Source organism: Electrophorus electricus, chromosome 3, assembly GCF_013358815.1.
Source record: "Electrophorus electricus isolate fEleEle1 chromosome 3, fEleEle1.pri, whole genome shotgun sequence".
Lineage (NCBI taxonomy): Eukaryota > Metazoa > Chordata > Actinopteri > Gymnotiformes > Gymnotidae > Electrophorus > Electrophorus electricus.
In genome coordinates, this window is record NC_049537.1 from 4,292,428 (window position 1) to 4,312,245 (window position 19,818).

Sequence of the window (19,818 nt, forward strand, 5' to 3'; positions counted from 1 at the left end):
GCTCCATGTCAACTAGCTTTGAGCTTTGCATGTAAATCACCTAAACGGACATGAGAGACGGAACATACCCACTCTCCTTCTCTGCAGTGCTGAGTGAGCTATAAATTCTTCTGGATTTTTTCATAGAGTTTGGGTGGGGGGTTTTGTTTTGTTGTCTGTCTGTTCCTCTGTGTTGTTGATTATGGTTTGGAGGTTGCTGTGTTGTTTCGGTAGAGGATAGTTGTTGGTCATTGGCCAGTATTTACATGTGCTCAAGTGTGGCAAAGCCTGAATGCTCAGAAATGAAGATTCACAGTAACTTTACAGGAGTCTGGGTCTCCTGTTTTTGCTTTATTGTTAAGTGCAACTTGTAAATTGACTTAGGTTGACAGTAGGCCTATTTACATTTACGGCATTTAGCTGACACTTTTATCCAAAGTGACTTACAATTATGATTGAGTGCAACTTGAGCAATTGAGGGTTAAGGGCCTTGCTCAGGGGCCCAACTTGGCAGTGGTGGGGCTTCCGATTACAAGTCAAGTACTTTAACCACTGAGTTACCACTGCCCTATTTGATTGTTCTTGTGGGACAGTAATGTCCTTCAATTAATATATCCTTCATTCATTTCACCTAGTTCTTCTGACTGTCAAAGTAAAATACTCAGTGTGGTAGAAAGCATCTTAGGCCCTTTCCCAAGCTGTTGTGGCTAATATTTTAGTGCTGGCCATGCTAAGCACAGATTAGACACTATGATTCTAACAGGGTTTTGAGTCACCTGCATTCAGTAAACCTTTTTCCTATTTTTGATGGAATGCACTGTAAAGTTTACTTGGTTCCACCATCCTCCTGTCAACAATCAAGCAGTACTGTGAGAGAATCTAGAGAAATACGGCCTATAGGATCAGAGCGCTTTTAGTCCTTTGTTACATAGTGTCAAATCAGGAAGGACGAGCGGTCGGAAAGCTGAGTGTGAAATAAACGCCCATCTCTCCCCTTGTTTACCGGCAGAATTCATTTGACCGGGGGGCTGAAAGCTTAAGCTTGTGGTAGGGCCATTCCGAAGCACTTTGTCCTTGTATTGCGCTATCGATTGATGGCTCTTGATGCCGCACTTCAGGAGAAGGAGGTGCAGAAAAGCTCAGGCACCATGAGGCAGTGAACAGAAGAGGCAGCAAACAGAGGAGGCAGCCACTGGACAACGTGGCCCTTTGTGAGTGGGCATTTAGTCTTTCCATTGTGCATGTGCGTGTGCGTCTGTGCATGTGCATCTGTGTGTTTGTTAGTGAGCAGACAGATTAAAGTGCACGTCGGCTGTGCTATTTATACAGGAATGTCTTCAGGAATAATCCAGTATAGTGTCGTTCTTAACTGAATGTAGCATGTCTCATAGGTTGGCTTAGTGTGGTCAGGGGTAGGACCTCTGTGCTTATTTGGTTTGCTCTAAGAAAATAATCGACTTGTGTTTGGAAGAGGTAGGGCTTATTTCCACGGGTGCGTATGCGTGGTCCAAATAAAGGAATACGTTACAAAAAGGAGTGCTTTTGCGTACCAACATTTCTGGCATTTTTGGGACACAGTAAAGGGCACACAAGGCCGCCAGAACCATGGTAGTGAGCAGGTGTTTGACCCACCACTCAAATGTGGTGTCATTCAACCACTTTTAGATTAAGCTGAAGCTGGTTTTTATTTGGAATAGAAAAAAAACCTCAACTCTCCTTAACTGACAGATAGATGGTAGCAGAACCAATCAAAATCTACATTTGAACAGGGGGGTGGGACATTCCCAAAAGAGAAGCAGGCACTTGTATGGTAAATGTTTTCACCGCAAAGTACTAATTGAGATTTGATCATGGTTTGTATAATCAATCTGTTATATTTACTGTTACATTTCTTAATGCTGTTAGCAATACTAAGCCAGTATTAATGTTCTTCACAGATGCTCTCCCTCAATTAGCTAACATAACTATTTGATGAGCAAAAAGTGAACAACACTGACATTGTTCGTGAAATGGTTAGTTGAGACATGTTTTAATGCTTTATAGTTATAACCCAAGATGACAGCTTGGGGAATTTGTATGCAGTCTAAAAGCTTTGCACCAAGCAACATCTTCAGTGCTGCTTTGAGAACCAGACCAAGAGCAGTTGTTTAGTGCAAAAATATTCATGTAGTTCTAGTACCTAATACTACTACTACTACTACTACTACTACTACTAATAATAATAATAATAACAGTGGTTGGTATAGTGCTTTTTATTATACCAATAAGAGTCCTTAGGTAGGACTCCTAACACTACCTTCACCTACCTATGTAAAGTGATTTGAAACTGTAACTCGGTCTGTATAAGAGTGTCTGCCAAACGCAGTATAAAGAAGAAGTGCTTCATTTTAAATGGAATTTATGGAAATATTTTTACAAGAGCGAAAAATAACATTCATCCAATGTTAAAAATGCAGTGATGTGTTCATATTTTGCGTTAAGTAATTGCAGTGTGTATTTACAGTATGTAGGCCATGTGGGAGCAGGACACGAGAGTACCAAACCAGTGACTCAGGCCACTGGATCCACACGATCGTTCACATTGATGACTGGGGTTTTGGTTGTGTTTGTTTTTTTTTAACTGTCACTGAATTATTGACACTTGCCTAAATGTATTGGGTCTGATATAAATGGGAAGATATCATGTAGAGAGATTCATGTAGGCTGATGTTGTATCTGAATGTGGGCAAGCGTGGTTGTTCAGGCATGACCTCCTGGTTAGTTTAGCTGAAGGGAGTAAGAGCAGAGCTTAAAGCAAACATGGTGATGCATACTACCACCTACAACTGGGCAATGTATTCGAAGGTTCATGTCACGATCATTTGTGTAGTGCATGCTGGATTTAGAATTGATTTTTATTTTCATTACATAGAACTAAGCATTAATATGATGTATAATTCTGTTTTAAGAATTATACTTAACTGTTATCTACCACAGAAATCTCACTGTGTACAAATTCCATATTGTGATCATTGCTTTCAGCATATCACAATTAGCATGCCAAGTATGCTTTACATATAGGTTCTTATGATTACCCTTAAAGGTTTGTTGTTGTTGTTGTTGTTGTTTTTTAAAAAAGAACCGTATGCTGATGCCAATATTATACTAAATCTAGGATAGTCTGTTCTATGTCTATGAGTTAATTAATGTGCTCTGTTTCAGATAGCTAACGGTTACCTGGTAAAGCGATTTGTGCTGCTTTGTTTCTTGAGCACAATTCAGTAGCGAAGAAGGCAGTGCACATGCTCCATGGAGCTGCCTGCTTTATTTGATGTGAAAGCTGTTGCCATGGTTTTGGTCCTGGGGGAATAGAAGCACAAGCTGTGACAATGTCTGTTACCTCATTTGACACCTGTGGCACACCTCGGATAGTTTCTGCCGGCGCACAGGCTTCTCGGGCAGGCTGTGGAGCAGAGACTCACCCCGCTGCCCGTTCGCAGGCGTTGTGCGTGCATTAACATGGGCATGTGGTTATTTTTGAATTTGCTTTCCCTTTTTTTCTTTTCCTGCCCGCGAAGACACAGCCTTTTGTCTCCCCCTCACTGAATCATGCGTGCGCGGTAGATGGAGAGAGAGAGAGTCCGCAGTGTGAAAACGGATCTGGATCGCGAGGAGCGGCCAGGCAGCATGGGCTCAGGTGCTGAGCGTGGAGCGCTCATCCTCCTCTTGGATTTAGCCTCCTCACTGGATCTTACCCGCCCATGGTCCTGACATTTCTTTGTCCGTGTCTCTCACTTGGATCCGTGAGTATGTTCATTAGCGCGAAGTTTTGGTAGATGTGAATTATTCGCACCTTTTTAAACAAGGACGCTGCTGTTAGCTTCAATTGCCAGGAGAGGGAAAAATCTGTGGCTTTCCACTGTCAAGACTGGGTGGCTCTGCTGAGCTGCTATACAACTGTCCTCCGCTCAGAGTAGCCATGTCTAGGAGGGAAGAAGAACATATCCCTGTTCTTCTTTATTGCATATAGCATCGCCCTGAATGCCATCATTCATATTTAATGTGCCCAGCAAGGCTTTATGTTGCTATTAAGAATGTGCTGTGATTGATAACCTGTTCATGGCCAGTCCAGTAACCCTAGTCCATTTAGATTAAGAATCCCTAGGGGAGTCTATGGGCTTTTGCCTGCAACACTTGCCTGATAATTGAACCCATTTCCTGCCTCTCCAAGCTCTTAGAGTTCCCCTCATTCAGAGAGAGCTCCCCATCCCCTCCCTGATCCTCACTCAGGTCTCCAGTAGTCTGGAGACGGACCCCGGGCTGGCGTGGACTCCTTGCAGGCAGCACAGTCACCTCCACCCTGCTCACTTCCCACTCCACCCTCTGGGTAGCACGAGGCTGCTGTTTGCTTGACCCCTCCCTAGACCAGCGTGCCAGCTTTGCCGTTTGCAAGCGGATGGGTTTCGGACTCGCGTTCTCCAGCTCGCTTTTGTGTTGTGGCTCTTTGAAACTCAGGAGAGGATGCTGTAACCTTATCCAGGTGGGCCCTCCCCCCCTCCTCCAGCTCCTCCATCTCTCCGTCACCCTACTCTGCGTTTGCGCACCGCCCCGTTTCCGCCCCGCAGCCATTGGAGTCCTGCTCCAGTCCTGAAGGACGCCAGGCGGCTGCCATGAACTACATCTTTGGCAACAGCACGCTGTACCCGCGGGGTGGCCGGGCCAATGCTGCTGGGGGTCACGGGGCCCCTGGGGCCCCTGGGCCCAAGCAGAGGCAGTGGGCCAAGCGCAGCTCCAGCGAAGACTTGCCCGCCTCCTCCTCTCGCTGGCAGCAGCTGCTCGCCTTCTTCACGCGCCGCAGCGCCTTCAGCGACTGCATCACAGCAGGAGCTGGCCAGGTAAACTTCACCATGCCTCCTGCCTGCAGCGGAGGTGCTTGCACTGTAGTAGTGTGTATGTAATCTCTGTTGTTACCACTTCAGGTACAGAGCACTTACTTGATGAAAGTAGCTTTATGGTAGACTTGACTTCTTGACTTGCATTTATATGTCTCCAATTTACGTTCTTTCTCTCCTTTTGAACTCTGCAGTTCTTGTGCGGTCACACTTACATTACATTTTAGCAATCTGACATGCAATAAGGTATGTGCACTTTGAAGTGGTGACTTTGAGCATTGCCATTTTAATGACAGATGTTCTCCTCAGACCTGTGACACCATTCTACAAGTGAGTGAGGCTCCCAGTGTTTGGATTTGATTGTTTTTGCTGGTTTCATTTTTCTTTAGTGTAAACTGACTCTAAGTTGTGCCAGGACTGTCTAACGGTCCCCACTGCCCTGCCCTTGCAAACTAAGATCTTTCCTATTTCCCAAGTTTACAGAGGGCTAGTTGCCACTGGCTGACATCAGCTAAATTTAGCTTCTCTCTTCATAATTGTTCGTCGTTATGTCATGTATCTCTGTATCATTCAAGACTTCACTCTAAATGGTGTGTTGAAAGTGTTGCTCTGCATGCGCTCACTGTGAATAGCTGGAATGTGATTGAAAGGGCCCGGGTTTTGAATAGGCACTCAGGTAGTGGGCTGTGTAGACACGCGCAATGAGATCATCCTGGCCCCTCTGCCTGCCTGTCTCCCATTTGGGCATTTGGAGGTTGAGTAACACCCAATACCGGTCATAGCGTTTCACCAGAAGAGGTAGTGGGGAGGCTGGAGCAATGCTAGGCGCTCCTCCTCCCTGACCTTGCTGAGGGATAGGTGGACACGAGAAGGCAGTCAATGGGTCGGCTCCAGGAGGGCCATGCACCGTCACTTATTGTGCCTATTAGCGTCTGAATCCCGGCTAATAGGGTCAGGCCCTGAAATGCAAGCTGGAAGAATGGGGATTGCAACAAAGGGGTTTCCGGCCTGCCTTTCTCCTGCCGCCCCCGACTCTGTTACCACGATGCTGTGGCTTCATCTCTTTTTCATGAACACTTTTCAAGCAACAGAAGTGGCAAGTGGCGTCAAGGACAGCTATTCGGTTATCTCCAGAGAGCACAGTATGACACTGATGAGAATGAGAAGGAGTTCAGGCTGGTGGCACTGAGGAAAAAGCCCTGCGCTTTCTTTGTGTCGCCGATAACTTTTATGCCGTGTAAAGTGTTCTGAAGTTAGTATATTTTCTTTAAGTCTCTTAATAGTCTGCTGATGGGTCTGGTGAGATACGTGGCTGTCTGGCTTGGGGTGGGGGGGGGGGTGTAGGCCTGTATAGAGAGAAGTACATCATGCAGTGCAACTGAATCAAACCATTTACATGAACAACACCTCAGTTTATTTCAAAAGAAAGATGGACTAACCGCTTGGCCAACTGTTGGACTAACTAAATCTACAGTAGTGGACATCCTCTTGACATCTTTCTCTGCATTCAAAAATAATATAAGCATATCGTTTAAAGTAATATCTTTTGGCACCTGCTGCAGTCGCTAGTCATGCTTATAAGTTAAAAAGGAGTACATCAAATGGCAGGCTTTTTGTAGGTGGGGCTCTTTCTTTAGCCCAATCTTTTGGAGGTGGAGACGTTCACGAGTAAAATCTCGCCTCTAATGTGACTGTCTGTGTGTACAGTTTATGGCTCATTTGCAGTGAGATCTCGTTATTTGAGGCACCAGTAAAGAGAAAGCAAGTTTTTCTCTGGCTTGAGAAATAATATATGAGCTTTGGAGATAAAGCATGTCTTTAAATGAAATGCTTCCTCAAACATTCTAGAAGGAGCGCATGAGAGAAGGATGGATTTGTTCTGCGTCGAAAACCTGTCTTATCTGACAGATCTTGCTGCAGTGCATAAATTACTGTTCGAAGACTATCCAATCCCTGATTAATGTTATAAATGAAGGTACAGGTTACTATATTCATACTTCTTTTTTTCTTAACACACTGATAATAAGTGCTAATACAATTCCCAGGTTGCTGGTTTTATTATGCACCTGATATTTCAGTTCACTGTGGTCTGTGTTTAAACCTTGAGCTCGAGCCCTTGAATTAGTAACCAGATGTTCTTGTCTGAATTTATACTGATGACCTTTCATAAACTTCCTTTGCAGCCTGTTGCATGCTCCATGCTCATGTTAAATACACTGGAGTCTGTCTCAAGCTGAGCCACATTACCACTGCCTGTTGTACATGCTCATGCAGATCTATTTCTGGAAGAGGCATGTCTGCAGTGCTACTACTCAGCTCCTACAACCAAGCCCTCCCCAAAGAGCTGGTGTACAGCTCCAAGCCACTGTTTTCAACATGTGTGTTTGATGAATGCTGGACTTGGACAGGGATGTGCAGACAGGTTTACCATTTAGTTAAAGCCAAGGTGAAGTCTGTGTTTTTGTTATCTTTTTAAAAAGGCATATATTATTTGAAGACATGCAGGGATTATTGCTTAAAGTACAGATTGTGATTTCAGTGCTTGTTAATCAAGCCAGTTTGCTGTTTGGGCTTAGGCAGGAGCCCCTCTCGTCCTGAGGATGTATATAACCTTCTGTGTCGTGCAGAAAGCAAGACTTGCTGCAGCTTCAGCTGTTGCCATGGTGTTGCCATGGCGATGGACAAGCAGGGAAATGTAGTCACGTGGTGGGACTTGTTTTATTTCCCTTATCTGTTAAGTGCAGTGTTGAGTGGCATCGTGTGCTCCACACCCTTGCTGTCAGCTGAGATCATCACATGGGTGGCTCTACAGCCCACCAGCTCCATCGTAGCCAATCAGATATTACCTGTAAACAGTCCATTAAACTCATCAGTCCAAGAGACAAAAGGGATATGCTTCAGTGGTTATGGCCTTTGCAAGGTTGTAGTGGGTTAGGATGATCAGGAAGCCCTTCCTACTATGGGCGTAGTGCTTTGGTAATGCTCCATCCCGATCTCGGCTGGCGGGGGGGCGTTAGAGGAGAGGACTGTGGGCTGTGTAGGATGGAGCTTCGCTCAACTATGAATCACAGCAGCAGGCGCGAATGCTGCCCCTGCAGACAACACAAGCACGAGTGTCTCTCCCCACACAGATCTCAGCACCAACACTGTGGAGCACCTACCGTTCTCGCTTAAAGAACTGTACACCCACTCACGGCTGGTTTCTGAGTTAGTATGAGGTGTACATTGCTAGTACTGAGCTAGGGCCTTTTCCGATACACAGATTACCAACATTTAAGATTGTATACCCTGATGCTGAGCTCATAATGTCATGGTGAATCATGCTGTGAGATTGGGGAAAACTAAACAGGCTATTTAGACACAGACTGCCATAGACAAATGGTTAGGGAAACCGTCTGTCTCTGTTACTTCCCTTTGTATTCGTCAAAATGGTGCTGATACTGTTTCACAGTTCAATGGACATCATGCAGTTCAAAACATGACAAATGGTGCTAAAATCCCACATTATTGCTCCCACTGGCTCCGTTATCTTTGTTTCTAAATCTAAATTCTAAATCCTGCTCCTTTTCTCAAATATCCCCCTTTATCTGCCCTTTAGTATTAGCAAAATCATTTGTCTTAGCCATCTAAAGTTAACTGACCCCATTGTCAGCCTTCTAGACTGATCTGTTCCTGATCGTGTTCATCTGAAACTGGGCAAGTTTGCAGCACCAAGCGAGATGCCATAGGCCATAGCGTAAGGTTACCTTCTCTTATTGTCTGGACTGTATTTGAATCCCATGAATGCCATTGTCTCAAAGCTTTTGAGATGCACTGGAAACACTTCAGTTCCTTTAAATGGTGAATATAATAAGATCTGATTGATTTTCCAGGCTGTCATAGTGGCTCAACACCATTGATTCGCTATATGAGACTATAAAGCAGTAGGGCATTGAATAAGGATCCTTTTGTAGTAAAGTATTTAAGGCATTGTGGGTAAATTCTAGCATCCAAGGCTAAGCAATTAGCAGTTTAGTCACTTTTCATTTACATCAGGATCAAAAAATGGAAAGTGAAGATTGCATTTGGTTTCCTACATTTTACATGAATCACTTATTAAATTCATATGGCATGGAATTGTATCACATGTTTAAAGGTTCCTTCTTTCTCTTGTACTGGCCATTGTAGGGTCTGCTATCCCTCATTTGGTTTTTCTATGATCTGCGTGTGTGATTGAAGGGGGCAGAGGCAAAAGAGAGCAAATGGGCTATATGGTAATTTTTTGTGCGGGCTTTCATGTCTTCAGTTCTTGGGTGCATGTGTAAATTAGAGAACACAGTTTCCGCGTCTGAGAATGGCACTGCTAATTAATTGGCTTATTCAGGGAGAAATGTAAGATGGCAATATAAGCCGTTAACCTAACTGTAGCCTCTGGCCAAGCTAAACCGACAGGAAGGTGAATTGGTCTTTCCAACCCAAGAATAAGTATTAGGTTTACCTTGGAACTTTCATTAGTTGAAGCTTGATGTTCTGTGGACAGTATAAAAGTATTTTTTATTTATTTGTTTTTTACATTATCTTTCTAGTATATAATAGTGTTTATTTACAGCTAAATAAACAGATAAAGGAAATTCTGCAGTGCCTGTCTTTCTTCCTGTATCTGGCTGTGCATGTGGAGCCCCCTGCTGTACAGCAGAGGTGTTTTTGTCTTTTCTTTCTGTCTCTGCATCCACCTGGAATCTGTTACAAATCAATGCTAGAAAGGGAAATGGCAGAAAAGAGTCCTGAGTGTCTGATTTAGCTGTGACAATGAACTGATCCTTTGTTTGATTATGGAATTATGGGCTGCTGATGATAATTTGGATTATAGGTCTTCATGGTTTGGATTTCCTGGTCCTGTTGCTGTGTAATAGACACATATCCTTCTTTGGGTGTTGAGGGTTTGGTGATAGTCTGACCTTCTTCAAGCACCATCAATGAAAAGTTTGCATTTGCCAGGAGAGCTTACTCTGACGTGAAAGACTGTTGAAGGGTTCCATGATGGGGAAACACCCAGTACATGTCCACAGGGCACTCTTCATCGCAGACCATATGACATGTTTGCCTTTGCCATGTTCTGAGGCATCTCATTTTACCTGGACAAAATGGGAGCATGACTGCTGTTCCATATCCTCAAGAGAGACGATGAGACACAGACCCTTAACATGCAAGAGCCCGTACATTGGATAATATTCAAGTAGTTCTAAGATTATCCTTTCAGATGCTATGAAATTCTGGAATTCTGCTGTATGTGTTGAATGCTACCTACTGTAGTTCCCATCGGAATGCGGAATAAGTGAACCATCGACACCATCAACACCCTTACTGGGCTCGCCGGATATGGGCTTTGGGAAATGCTGTGAAGCAAAGTTCAGTCGCAGACTTTTGCCTTCCTGATCTGTTGTGATTTTATGTCAGTGGAGGGACGGGTCCATGCGCTCACTGCCTCTGAGACCGGGGCCCTGCGACATACACCGCGATTATTTGCTGCCACCCAGCGTTTCAGGACTCCTGCTAATACCACGAAAGAGAAACACAAAAGCAGCTGCAAGTGTGAAGTGGAGCGATTCAGAGCCCCTCTGTAAGCGCGGCGAGGTGGAGCGCCACTGCCCTGCGTGACCACTGGACGCCCAGGCTGAAATCAAGAGCGGAGCATCGATTATTCATGCCCGTTAAAAAAAAAAAAAAAAAAAAAAAGAAAGAAAGAAAATGAAGAAAGAAAGAGAGAGACTGTGCGCTGTCATGTGTGGTGCCCGTTGGAGCTCATTTATTGGCGAACGGGAACAGGGGGGATGAGGGCGAGTGAGGCAGAGAGAGAGAGAGAGAGAGAGAGAGAGAGAGAGAGGGAGAGAGAGAGTGAGACACAGACACAGTCCGAGAGAAGCTTGGCAGAAGAGTGGGAGCTGGAGCAGAGGGGGCTGGAAGAAAAGGAAAGGACCGGCTTTACTGCCACCGTGCAGCCGCTCTGCTGCCAAACTGCACAGCAAAGGCAAGGACTAACGTCACTCGCGAGGCTCTTCCTGTTTGGGCCCCCCCCCACCGGTGTGAACCTGCTGCCTTCCTTTGACTCTCCTGGCCTTGGAGAATGAGCGCCAACTACCCCAACCACGAGTACCGCTATGTGGTTCCCGAGGACTGTGCAACGGCCGTCCTTGGAACGGCTGGCTGCGCCCAGCCCAGGAACCAGCCACGCTTGCAGTCCATACACGGCACACTGGCTCGCCCGCAGAGGAGATCCCTGCACCTCCAACTGGAGCAGTCGACGCACCTCCATCAGCTCCAGCAGCAGCACCATCAGCCGCACCACCACTATTACCACCATCAGCAGCAACAGCACCACCTTCCGCCGAACCATCTGCCTCAGCCTGCCCCACTGGAGCAGCCCCGACAGGCTCCGGAGGGCTCCCAAGAGCATTACAGCTCTTGCACCCTGCCTGCCTCGGCCAGGAACCGAGGAAGAATCACCAGCCAACGGGACAGTGTCAAAAAGACCCCCATGACAAACAAGGCTAAAATCCGAGCCCCCGCCAGTACCTGGTGGCACGATAACTCGTGGGGGACTCTCTCACTGGAGAAGGTATGTGTCTGCACTGTTGTTGAGAAACACTGGATTTTTTAAAACATGTTTTAAATTGATGCACTCTAGTGATGTCTTCTGATTTCTGGAAAAAAGCTTGTAGGTTTATCTGTAATACACTTCAGCAGCGAGACTAGGCCAACTGTGTGTCTGTGTGTGTGTGTGTCTCTGTGTGTTGTGTGTCTCTGTGTGTGTGTGTGTGTGTGTGTGTATGATTAGATAATCATGTAAATTGCAAGACTTCTTTAGTTGATGAATGTTTAATATTTTTCTATATACTGTACCGTTAATTATATTTGAACAGAAGTGAGAACTCCATGCTAAGCGTTTTTAGCCAGTGTACTGAATTAGAGATTGCATGCTTCAGTTTATCTGAAAAAGGAAGGGTTTTTGGCCCAAATATAAACTTGATCTAAGGGTTGTGTTTTCCTTTATTCTCTCTTGTAACAAATACATTGGTTGGATTCATGAGGAAACTCTTATCAACAATACAATTAAATTTGTATTAGTGAGTTCATCTGTTCATCTGTTAACAGAGCCATCTACTTCATTATACCAAGTAATTAAATCGGAGTGGTTTTGATGCAAGTTGTGTTTCCTTTCAGACACTGGTTAGAGCTACAGGCTGAAACAGGAGCAGGGCCTCTAATCAATGCCAATCACTGGTTCTAATTTTAACGCTGGACACACAGGCCATGTCCCTGCTGATCTATGGAATTCTAAAACAACTTCTGTATTTTTCAGTGGCCAGTTAGGCCACTTCTATAGGCTGTCCATCAGGTGAGGGGTATGGTGGGAATGGTCATCTTTGGCCAATGAGGGCTAGCATCTTGCAATAATGCCTTATATTGGTGTTAAGGATGATTGGCTCTAGAATGGTTCTGTGCCTTAGCCCTGGCTTTGAGACATGGTGTTTAGTCCGACCGCGGGAAGTGTTTAGGATGGTCTTTGGCATGCAGTTTGGGCCACAGGGTGGCCTAGGCTGGCGGTTGTGCTATAGGAGGCGATCCTGGCTTAGTGCTGCCCATCAGCCAGACGGGCACATGGCTGAGGATGCGGGGTGCGGATGTGCCTCCACTGGCTGCGCCTCATCAGAGGGCAGCCGCTCTTGCTCCTCCTCCTTGCGTCCTCTCGCACCCCACCAAGGCCTTTGTGCACCTTTAGAAACCAGTGAGCTTCAGAAACCAATGAGCATCATAAGAGGCTCCCAACAAACAGCCATTTTATGAATATAATACAAAAACAAGCCAAAAACAGCCAAAAATATCAGACAGATATTCTTATTATCTCACCCTAATGTGAGCTTATAATGTTTCCCGAATGCTGGCTAATATTACCACATCACCTCATGATTATACTTTAACTAGGATGTTCCGGAGCAAAGAGAAGTTAGTACCCACCGCGCGCACACACACACACACACACACACACACACACACACACACACACACACACACACCTATATATAAAACATGCATACATATATGTACATACACACATGTGTATGTATGTAAATTAAATGTGTGTATGCGTGTATATAAATGAAATTTACAAATTATTTAATTAGCTTGTTTAAGTCAAAGCTCTTAAGCCATTCTTTCACTCCAATGAAGTTTGTGTGACATGCTTTGCACTCAGCAAAATCATCTACTTGGACTTCAAGTCCAAATTCCTGTCTCTGGCATTGTCAGTGGAGAGAACAGCCAAACCATTAACTCTCCTGTCTTCTGAAGTAAGCATCCAGTTATGAAGGCTGTTTAATTCTGCCAACTGCTTGCATTTGTCTTTTTGCTTTATTGCGCCACCAGTACACCACAGAATACATAAAAAGACAAATCCTCCTGTAACGTTAACTTGAATGTTTATACTAGAATAAGTAATTGGATTGCAATAAATATGCATCATATTTAGGCAACACGCTACTGGCCAAATTAAGAGTTTTAGCAAGAACCACTACTATGTGGTGTGCATATTTTTGATTGATTGAGTTGAATATATATTTTTATATATATTTAATGGAATAACTGTCACGCTTTAGATTTTTGAGTTGTAAATAATGAATGAGTCATGTTTGAAAGATCAGTTTAAGAACCATTTGTCTACCATGGATGAGACACGTTATGAATGAGGGACTTAAATGAACATCAGTATGTGTGAAGATGTGTATCTTTAGGCTGGCTGGTAAGGGCCTTTAAGTTAAAGCATCCAGTAGTTACGCAAGTGCTCCAGAATACTCATCCACATAGTCTGTAAGATTATGAGCTGATCCTATTACTTCATCATACCAAGTAATTAAATCTTGAGTGGTAAGGTATTTTGGTGCCTTTTGAGTTATTTTTCCTTTCACATACCAGTTTCAACTAAAGACTCGGAACTCGGAACTAGAGCCTCTAATCAATGCTAATGACTGATTCTAATTTTAAAGGTCCTGATCATCAGTGCCCTGCTAGCAATTATGAAGAATTGCCAAAGATTAATGTGTGCTAATATTTTTATATTTTGTAAGTAATTGGACAGTGATGCAACTTTGGGGAAGACCATCACAAAATCTGTATTTGGAGAAGCTTTTTTTTAGAAATAAAAGCCCTGTTTATACATTGCCCCCCCCCCCCCCCCCCCATTTCAAGTGTCATTCATCGATTCACACACAAGGTAGGTAGCAAAAGGTGTAGACTTGATTCTAGATATGCCATTTGCAGTCGGAGTCAGGTGCTAATATCTCTCAACATGTCAGTACCAGTAAACAAGACTTTTGAAGCTAAAAAATTAGAATACATCTGCCAGTGTGCCAAAATCACTTTTCTTAAAATCTGATGTGGGAGATCATGGTAGTGGATGGCAGAATAATAATATATTAATTCATAAAGATAAACTGTTGAACTAATGACGAACACTATTCACAGAAACAGAAAGGCCAGGTACCCAGTTTGTTCAAATGTGCAAAAACACCTGCATAGTTCTGGGACAAAGCCTTAAAGACAAATCAAATAAAATAACCTGTGATGCAATGAGGAAAATATAGAAGCTGTGTAACTTATAAAGAAGCTTCTTATGTCCTGAAGCATCCCATCTGTGAAACATGGTGGCAGGGCCATGTATCGCTGCCAGTGGAAGTAGAACACTGGCCTTTACCGAGTTCTCCATTTCTGATCGCGCTGAAGTGCACAGAAGCCTCTTTACTGCCCACATTCAACCAAAAGCACCTGTATACTTCATGGTCTGCTCTTCACTTTGTTGCAAGACACTGATGTGAAACATATCAAAGCAGCTGTGTTTTTCATTCCCAAAAAGCCTGACATTATCTAAACATGTTGTTCAAGATTAATTATGACCCCTTGAAATGCTGGGACTGTATATAAGAAGACATGTGGCTCCTTAAGTTCTGTCCAATTAAATGTCTACATTAAGGACTTTTTAGCCTTTTTAAACTGTGTTTTTTCTGTGTTTGTGTTTTAAAATTGTGATTTTTTTTTTCTCACAGCAAGATACTGTGAAAACATCAAATCACATAGGCCTCCATGTGTTATATGGCAAGAAAGCAAAATTACATTGCAAATGGCAAGCGAGAAACACTAATACATTGCTAATACAATATTCTGTATTCATACACTGATATACACCTAACACAATATTTTTGTGATGCTGCATCACTTGTGTTTGTAGTTGAGCTATATGGTTGTGCTCTTACTCTCGTATAAGACATAAAGAAGTGAATACAATTTTATAACTCAGACCTTTTTACTGCACTGTACTCACTTGAAAGTTGTGGGTATAGCTGTATCATTGCTTTCTCTTTTTGAAATTGAAAATGTAAAAGGAAGAAGGGTTGGTACTGAAGCTATTGCAGTCAGTTTACTGACTGTCAAGATAACAGGCAAATAACAAATTTATGCTAAAATATTGTCAGTGAATACATTAAAATGCATAATTAATTCACATCCTTCCTAAGAATTTCCTGTCTCTCTGGCCCTGAACACATTTGACGCTCTTTTTGCTATTCTCACGTTTGCCTCTGAGCTGGATTTGTGGTTCCTGGTTATGAATGCATGTATTATCAGTCCTGTGCTCCTCCACTGGGTTACAGTTCCCTTTGTGGTGTTTGTAACTGCTGTCTTCAGAGGATCAATCTATCATGTGAATTGTGACATATGTTATGTTGATTCTCAATAAGAGCAGCTTCAGGTAATGCTTTGGCAAATTTCATGCTTTTCAGATTTTTAATAGGACACACAAACTCACACTTGAGCAATGGAAAGGAATATCTGTCAGTTTGTTCATGAACTAAGTTTGTATTATGACAGCAAGAGACGATATGGAATGAATTCATTGTTTGTTTTTTTCCTTTTTTTTTTTACTCTGTACAAATTTGTCATTTCTAACCTGCTTTTACCTTCTTGTTTCTGTTATATAAGAAATCTCTTTAGCCTGTTAATGGCTTGTCAGTGATACAGTAGAAATGTACCACTGGTAAATTGAAGCAGCATTGCTGATTAATGTGCATCACTCTGTTACACTATAAATAGTATTTTAGTTTTCTGTGGAAGGATCTCTCAAAAGGTGAATTAAAAAAATGATAGTTCCCCCCCAATGTGAGTTGCCGTCATTTATTTTGTTTTACTTAAACCCTTTTTTTTCATGGGCCCTTTCAAATGTCTTTGTCTGTCTGTCTGTGCTAATGAATGTCTTTGTAAATCATGCACATTTCCATAACCATTCAGACATTTCTTAACTGAACATCCCACCTCTCCCACCACCCCTGACTCCCTCCCTCTTTGCTGGCTGTGTTTTATCCTAGAGGTTTGACTGCTGGGATTCTGTGGGTGCTCTCATGATCGTCAGTGCAGCTGTCAACAGGCCTGAACCTTGACCTCCATTGTTATTGTTTAGCAGGCAGATGCTGTTCCTCCCCCTGCTCCCATAATCCCTGTGATCCCCATCTCGCCAGTCCCAGCTGAGACCACTGTCATCCCTGCACCCACGTCACAGGTCTTTTTTTTTTTTCCCCCCTTCTTCTCTCGTTCTCTCTTCCCCCCCTCTTCCTATGCTCGTGCACTCACTCCTCCCACTTTCTCTTCTTGACTTGAGAGATTATCGAGAAAATGTTACGTTATGTTACTGTGCACTTGCATCTCTGAAGCCGCTGTGTTAGTGAAGCCAGTCACAGCTTGTTTGCAGCGCAATTTAGTTTGTACTGGCTCGTGCATTTATTCTTCACAATTGCACTTTACCCAGAATGCTGTGCTGCTCATGAACACAGTCTGTGCTGTTAATCTCTTGCTTATGCCAGTGTAAAACACTATCCACATGCTTGGAGTACGTGGTCATCTTTTCTTTGCTTCTGCTGATATAGATGCTAATTATTTTGTTTTGTTCCATCTTCAAGCCATGAAATGCTTGTTCCATTACGTTATGGTGAGAAAAATGAGCGGTATGTGTAGTAAGCATGTATGCTACTGTATTCTTACATCACTAAAGATGCTCACTAATCCATGTCTCTCTTCCAGGCAAGCCCTGCTCCAGTGTTGGTGAACACGGACAGCCTGGAAAGCCCTCCCTATGTGAGTCCATACAGGAATGCAGCTACTCCACTCCAGTCTGTGTTATGTAGTCGTGTTAATGTACTTTTGTGAAGGATGCAGGGAGAGAGTGAGACGTGAGTACGAATAAGGAGATTCTTTATTTTCCAAAATAAAGAACCAAATGAGCAGCCAGCGGTGAGCTGGCTGTAAACACTTGTGAAACAAGCATAAACATACTGGCAGTAAAGGCTGATGGCGCAGGCTTGACTCGGGCGTCTTCTGAGGTGCTGTATGGGAAAGCAATGCACAGCACTGAAGGAGACTACCTGTGGGCTTTAAATAAGGGAGAGAACAAACAAGGCACAGGTGCTTGTGTTTAATAATCAGGTGTTTAATAATCAGGTGTTTGGGAGCAGTGCAGGGTGTGTATGTGTGCGTTTCAGTGGGTGTGCTTCTCCTGCTGGGTGCCCTGCGCATCGCCACAGCTTCAATATCCTCCAGTCTTAACTAAAGGGTGATTTGAGGAACAAACAGATTATAGGGAAGATATGTACTTACACATGAAGAACACACATCTGTAGGCTTCATATCCATTAAGGAGTTATTTTTTTCCAGAATCTTTCCCCAGATTTTCTCCCTATTTTAGTGATGGCCAATTCCCAGCAGTCAGGGAATTCTCCTTTGTCACACATCAGCTGCCAACCAGGGAGTGAAGGAAGCATGTTTTTGAGCGGCAGCTCATGCTGTGAGGGGGCAGTGTAACACATTCTGAGGATAGCGCAATCAACCAATGATTGGCCAGTGCGACTGTAATCGACAGGGGGGAGAAGGAGTACACCACCCCTCCCTCCCTGAGAGCAGGGCCGGTTTTGCTCTCTCAGGCTCCCAGTCACAGATGGCTGTGGCATCATCAGGGATTGAACTCACAGTATCTAGATGAGAGAGCAAACACGTTTCTGTTGCACCACTCGGGAGCTCCGAGGTGTTCTTTCTTGGTGCTCTTCTTCTGCTCGTCTCACTCTGCCTCCTAATCCCCGTCCTTCTGCGAGCCAAAAAACCTGCTGCGTTCGCTGCTGTCACCCTTCATCAAAAGAGCGCCTTCGTCATCTGCGGCGTCTAGAGTTAGCCATATCATGTAGCACTGCTGTCTTCAGAACATTTTAACACAGAAAGGTTTTCTTGATTTTCAAATGACTTTGAAGTCACGTCATGAAATCACATTTTTTATGGACAGTCTTCTTGCCATGAACTTTTGAGTAATTTCCTTAAACCAATCTGTGATGATGTAAATAAATTGTGGTAGATTATCTGTGAAAAATGTCTATGATGTGTGATAGATTAGTACTGTTCAGGTCCTGATAGGACTTACCATCCTCCCCCCAGCGCTCTGCTGTGCTCTTTACTCTAGGATGAAGCACGAACAGTGTAAAGCTCACACGCTGTCATTTTTACACTAGCTTCACTGTTTTCGGCACTGTGAGGCACAGTCGTGGCATGACTGTCCTGCCTTGTGGTCGTTGCGTAAGTGTTTGGGAGGGGAGACGAGAGCCGGGGCTCTTTCTTGCTGAGGCTTTCACTGCTCCCTGTAGCAGGGCTGAGGGAAGTGCTTTAAGGCCAGACTGTGTTCTCGATAGTGGCTAATGCCTGAGTCCTATGCTGTCCTCTCCCTTATCCCTGCTTCACCCCAGTATGCCGGCCATTGTTGAGAATGATTTCCGCCCTGCGTGGTGCCAGCGTCTCACCTCCCAATCTGGGATCCCGGCTGCACTTTCTCAAATCTTCTCAACATGCCATTTCATCATATTTGGAGGAGAGTGAGTGTTCAGAGCGATACTCGCTCTGCCATCTTGGCATAACCTCTGTGTTATGATGCTTTGGCAAAGCTCCTGCTCCTGTAGAGTGAAATATTAAGCAAGCCATTCCTCCATGTGCTCGTCCCTAAGTGCGCTGAACTTTGTCCTTCTGTTTTAGTGTTATGCTAAAAGCTCAAAGTTTTAAAAACAGTATTCTTTGTATAGCTATAATTTAGATCATTGTGCTAATATGGTCTTGGATCTTGTGATGGACATTAAAGATAGTATTGAGAAGTGCCAATACTGACCTTGGTCTGTCCTGTGACACTTTCACAGTATGGCACATTTCTCTTTAAGGTTAAAAAAAATGCCATTGACAATAAAGGGATCATGCAAAAACAACATGAATGGAATCTGTTGCATAATTGGTTTCTTTGGGATTTAACCTCTACTGACCTGTTTATTAAGCAACGTTTTTAAAATGCTTCAGTTCGTACTATGTTATTTATTTCAGACCTCGGGCAGCCTTGCCCATGTTACGCACATCAAAAAATGCCCAGCCCTAACAGGAAATGCTTTCCCCTAACTCTTCTGGTAATGACATATTTGGCAGATGGCCTGCAATGTACTGTGAGGAGCTTCCTCCCTGCTAGCATCAGGATATACTCGAAAGCTTCTCCGAGAAGGCCCACTGGGAGAAGCTGACTTGGGCACTGTTCTGTCGCAGTCAGACCTGGCAGTGACGGTCCTTTGAGACATTTCTAGAGTTCATTGCTTCTGGGCTGAGACCTCCCTGTCCCAGGAGCTGTCTCTGGGGCAGTGGACGAGTGCTGTGGTGGTCCAGAGAACAGGACAAGCACATGGTTTGCAATGTTTTTCCTCTGGTTTCCTCACTTACAGCAGTGCTATTAGTTTGCCATAAAGTCTCAGTTTCTCATAAAAGGTGGGACTAGACAAGTGCACGGGGGGGTTTTATTGAGTGTAGCCTTTTTTTATTAAGAGTCATCTTAGTGCTAGCTCTTGATAGCAGTATGACCTCCTGGATTGTGTAATCATGATGT

General features: G+C 43.9%; 1 protein-coding gene across 11 annotated transcripts in view; it reads left to right on the top strand.

Moving 5' to 3' along the window:
- The window catches only part of dlg1 (discs, large homolog 1 (Drosophila)), an 85,865-nt gene that overhangs the window by 38,118 nt on the left and 27,929 nt on the right, over window positions 1-19,818 (top strand). For 5 of the 11 annotated variants that reach the window (XM_035524219.1, XM_035524220.1, XM_027013543.2 and 2 more), the window contains 2 exons: window positions 16,333-16,431; window positions 16,950-17,003. In XM_035524219.1, the coding sequence (XP_035380112.1) occupies window positions 16,333-16,431; window positions 16,950-17,003 (153 nt within the window). Of the gene's footprint in view, window positions 1-10,634; window positions 11,446-16,332; window positions 16,432-16,949; window positions 17,004-19,818 lie in introns of those variants that run through there. The other 6 variants (XM_027013544.2, XM_027013546.2, XM_027013548.2 and 3 more) reach the window with 2 other exon arrangements.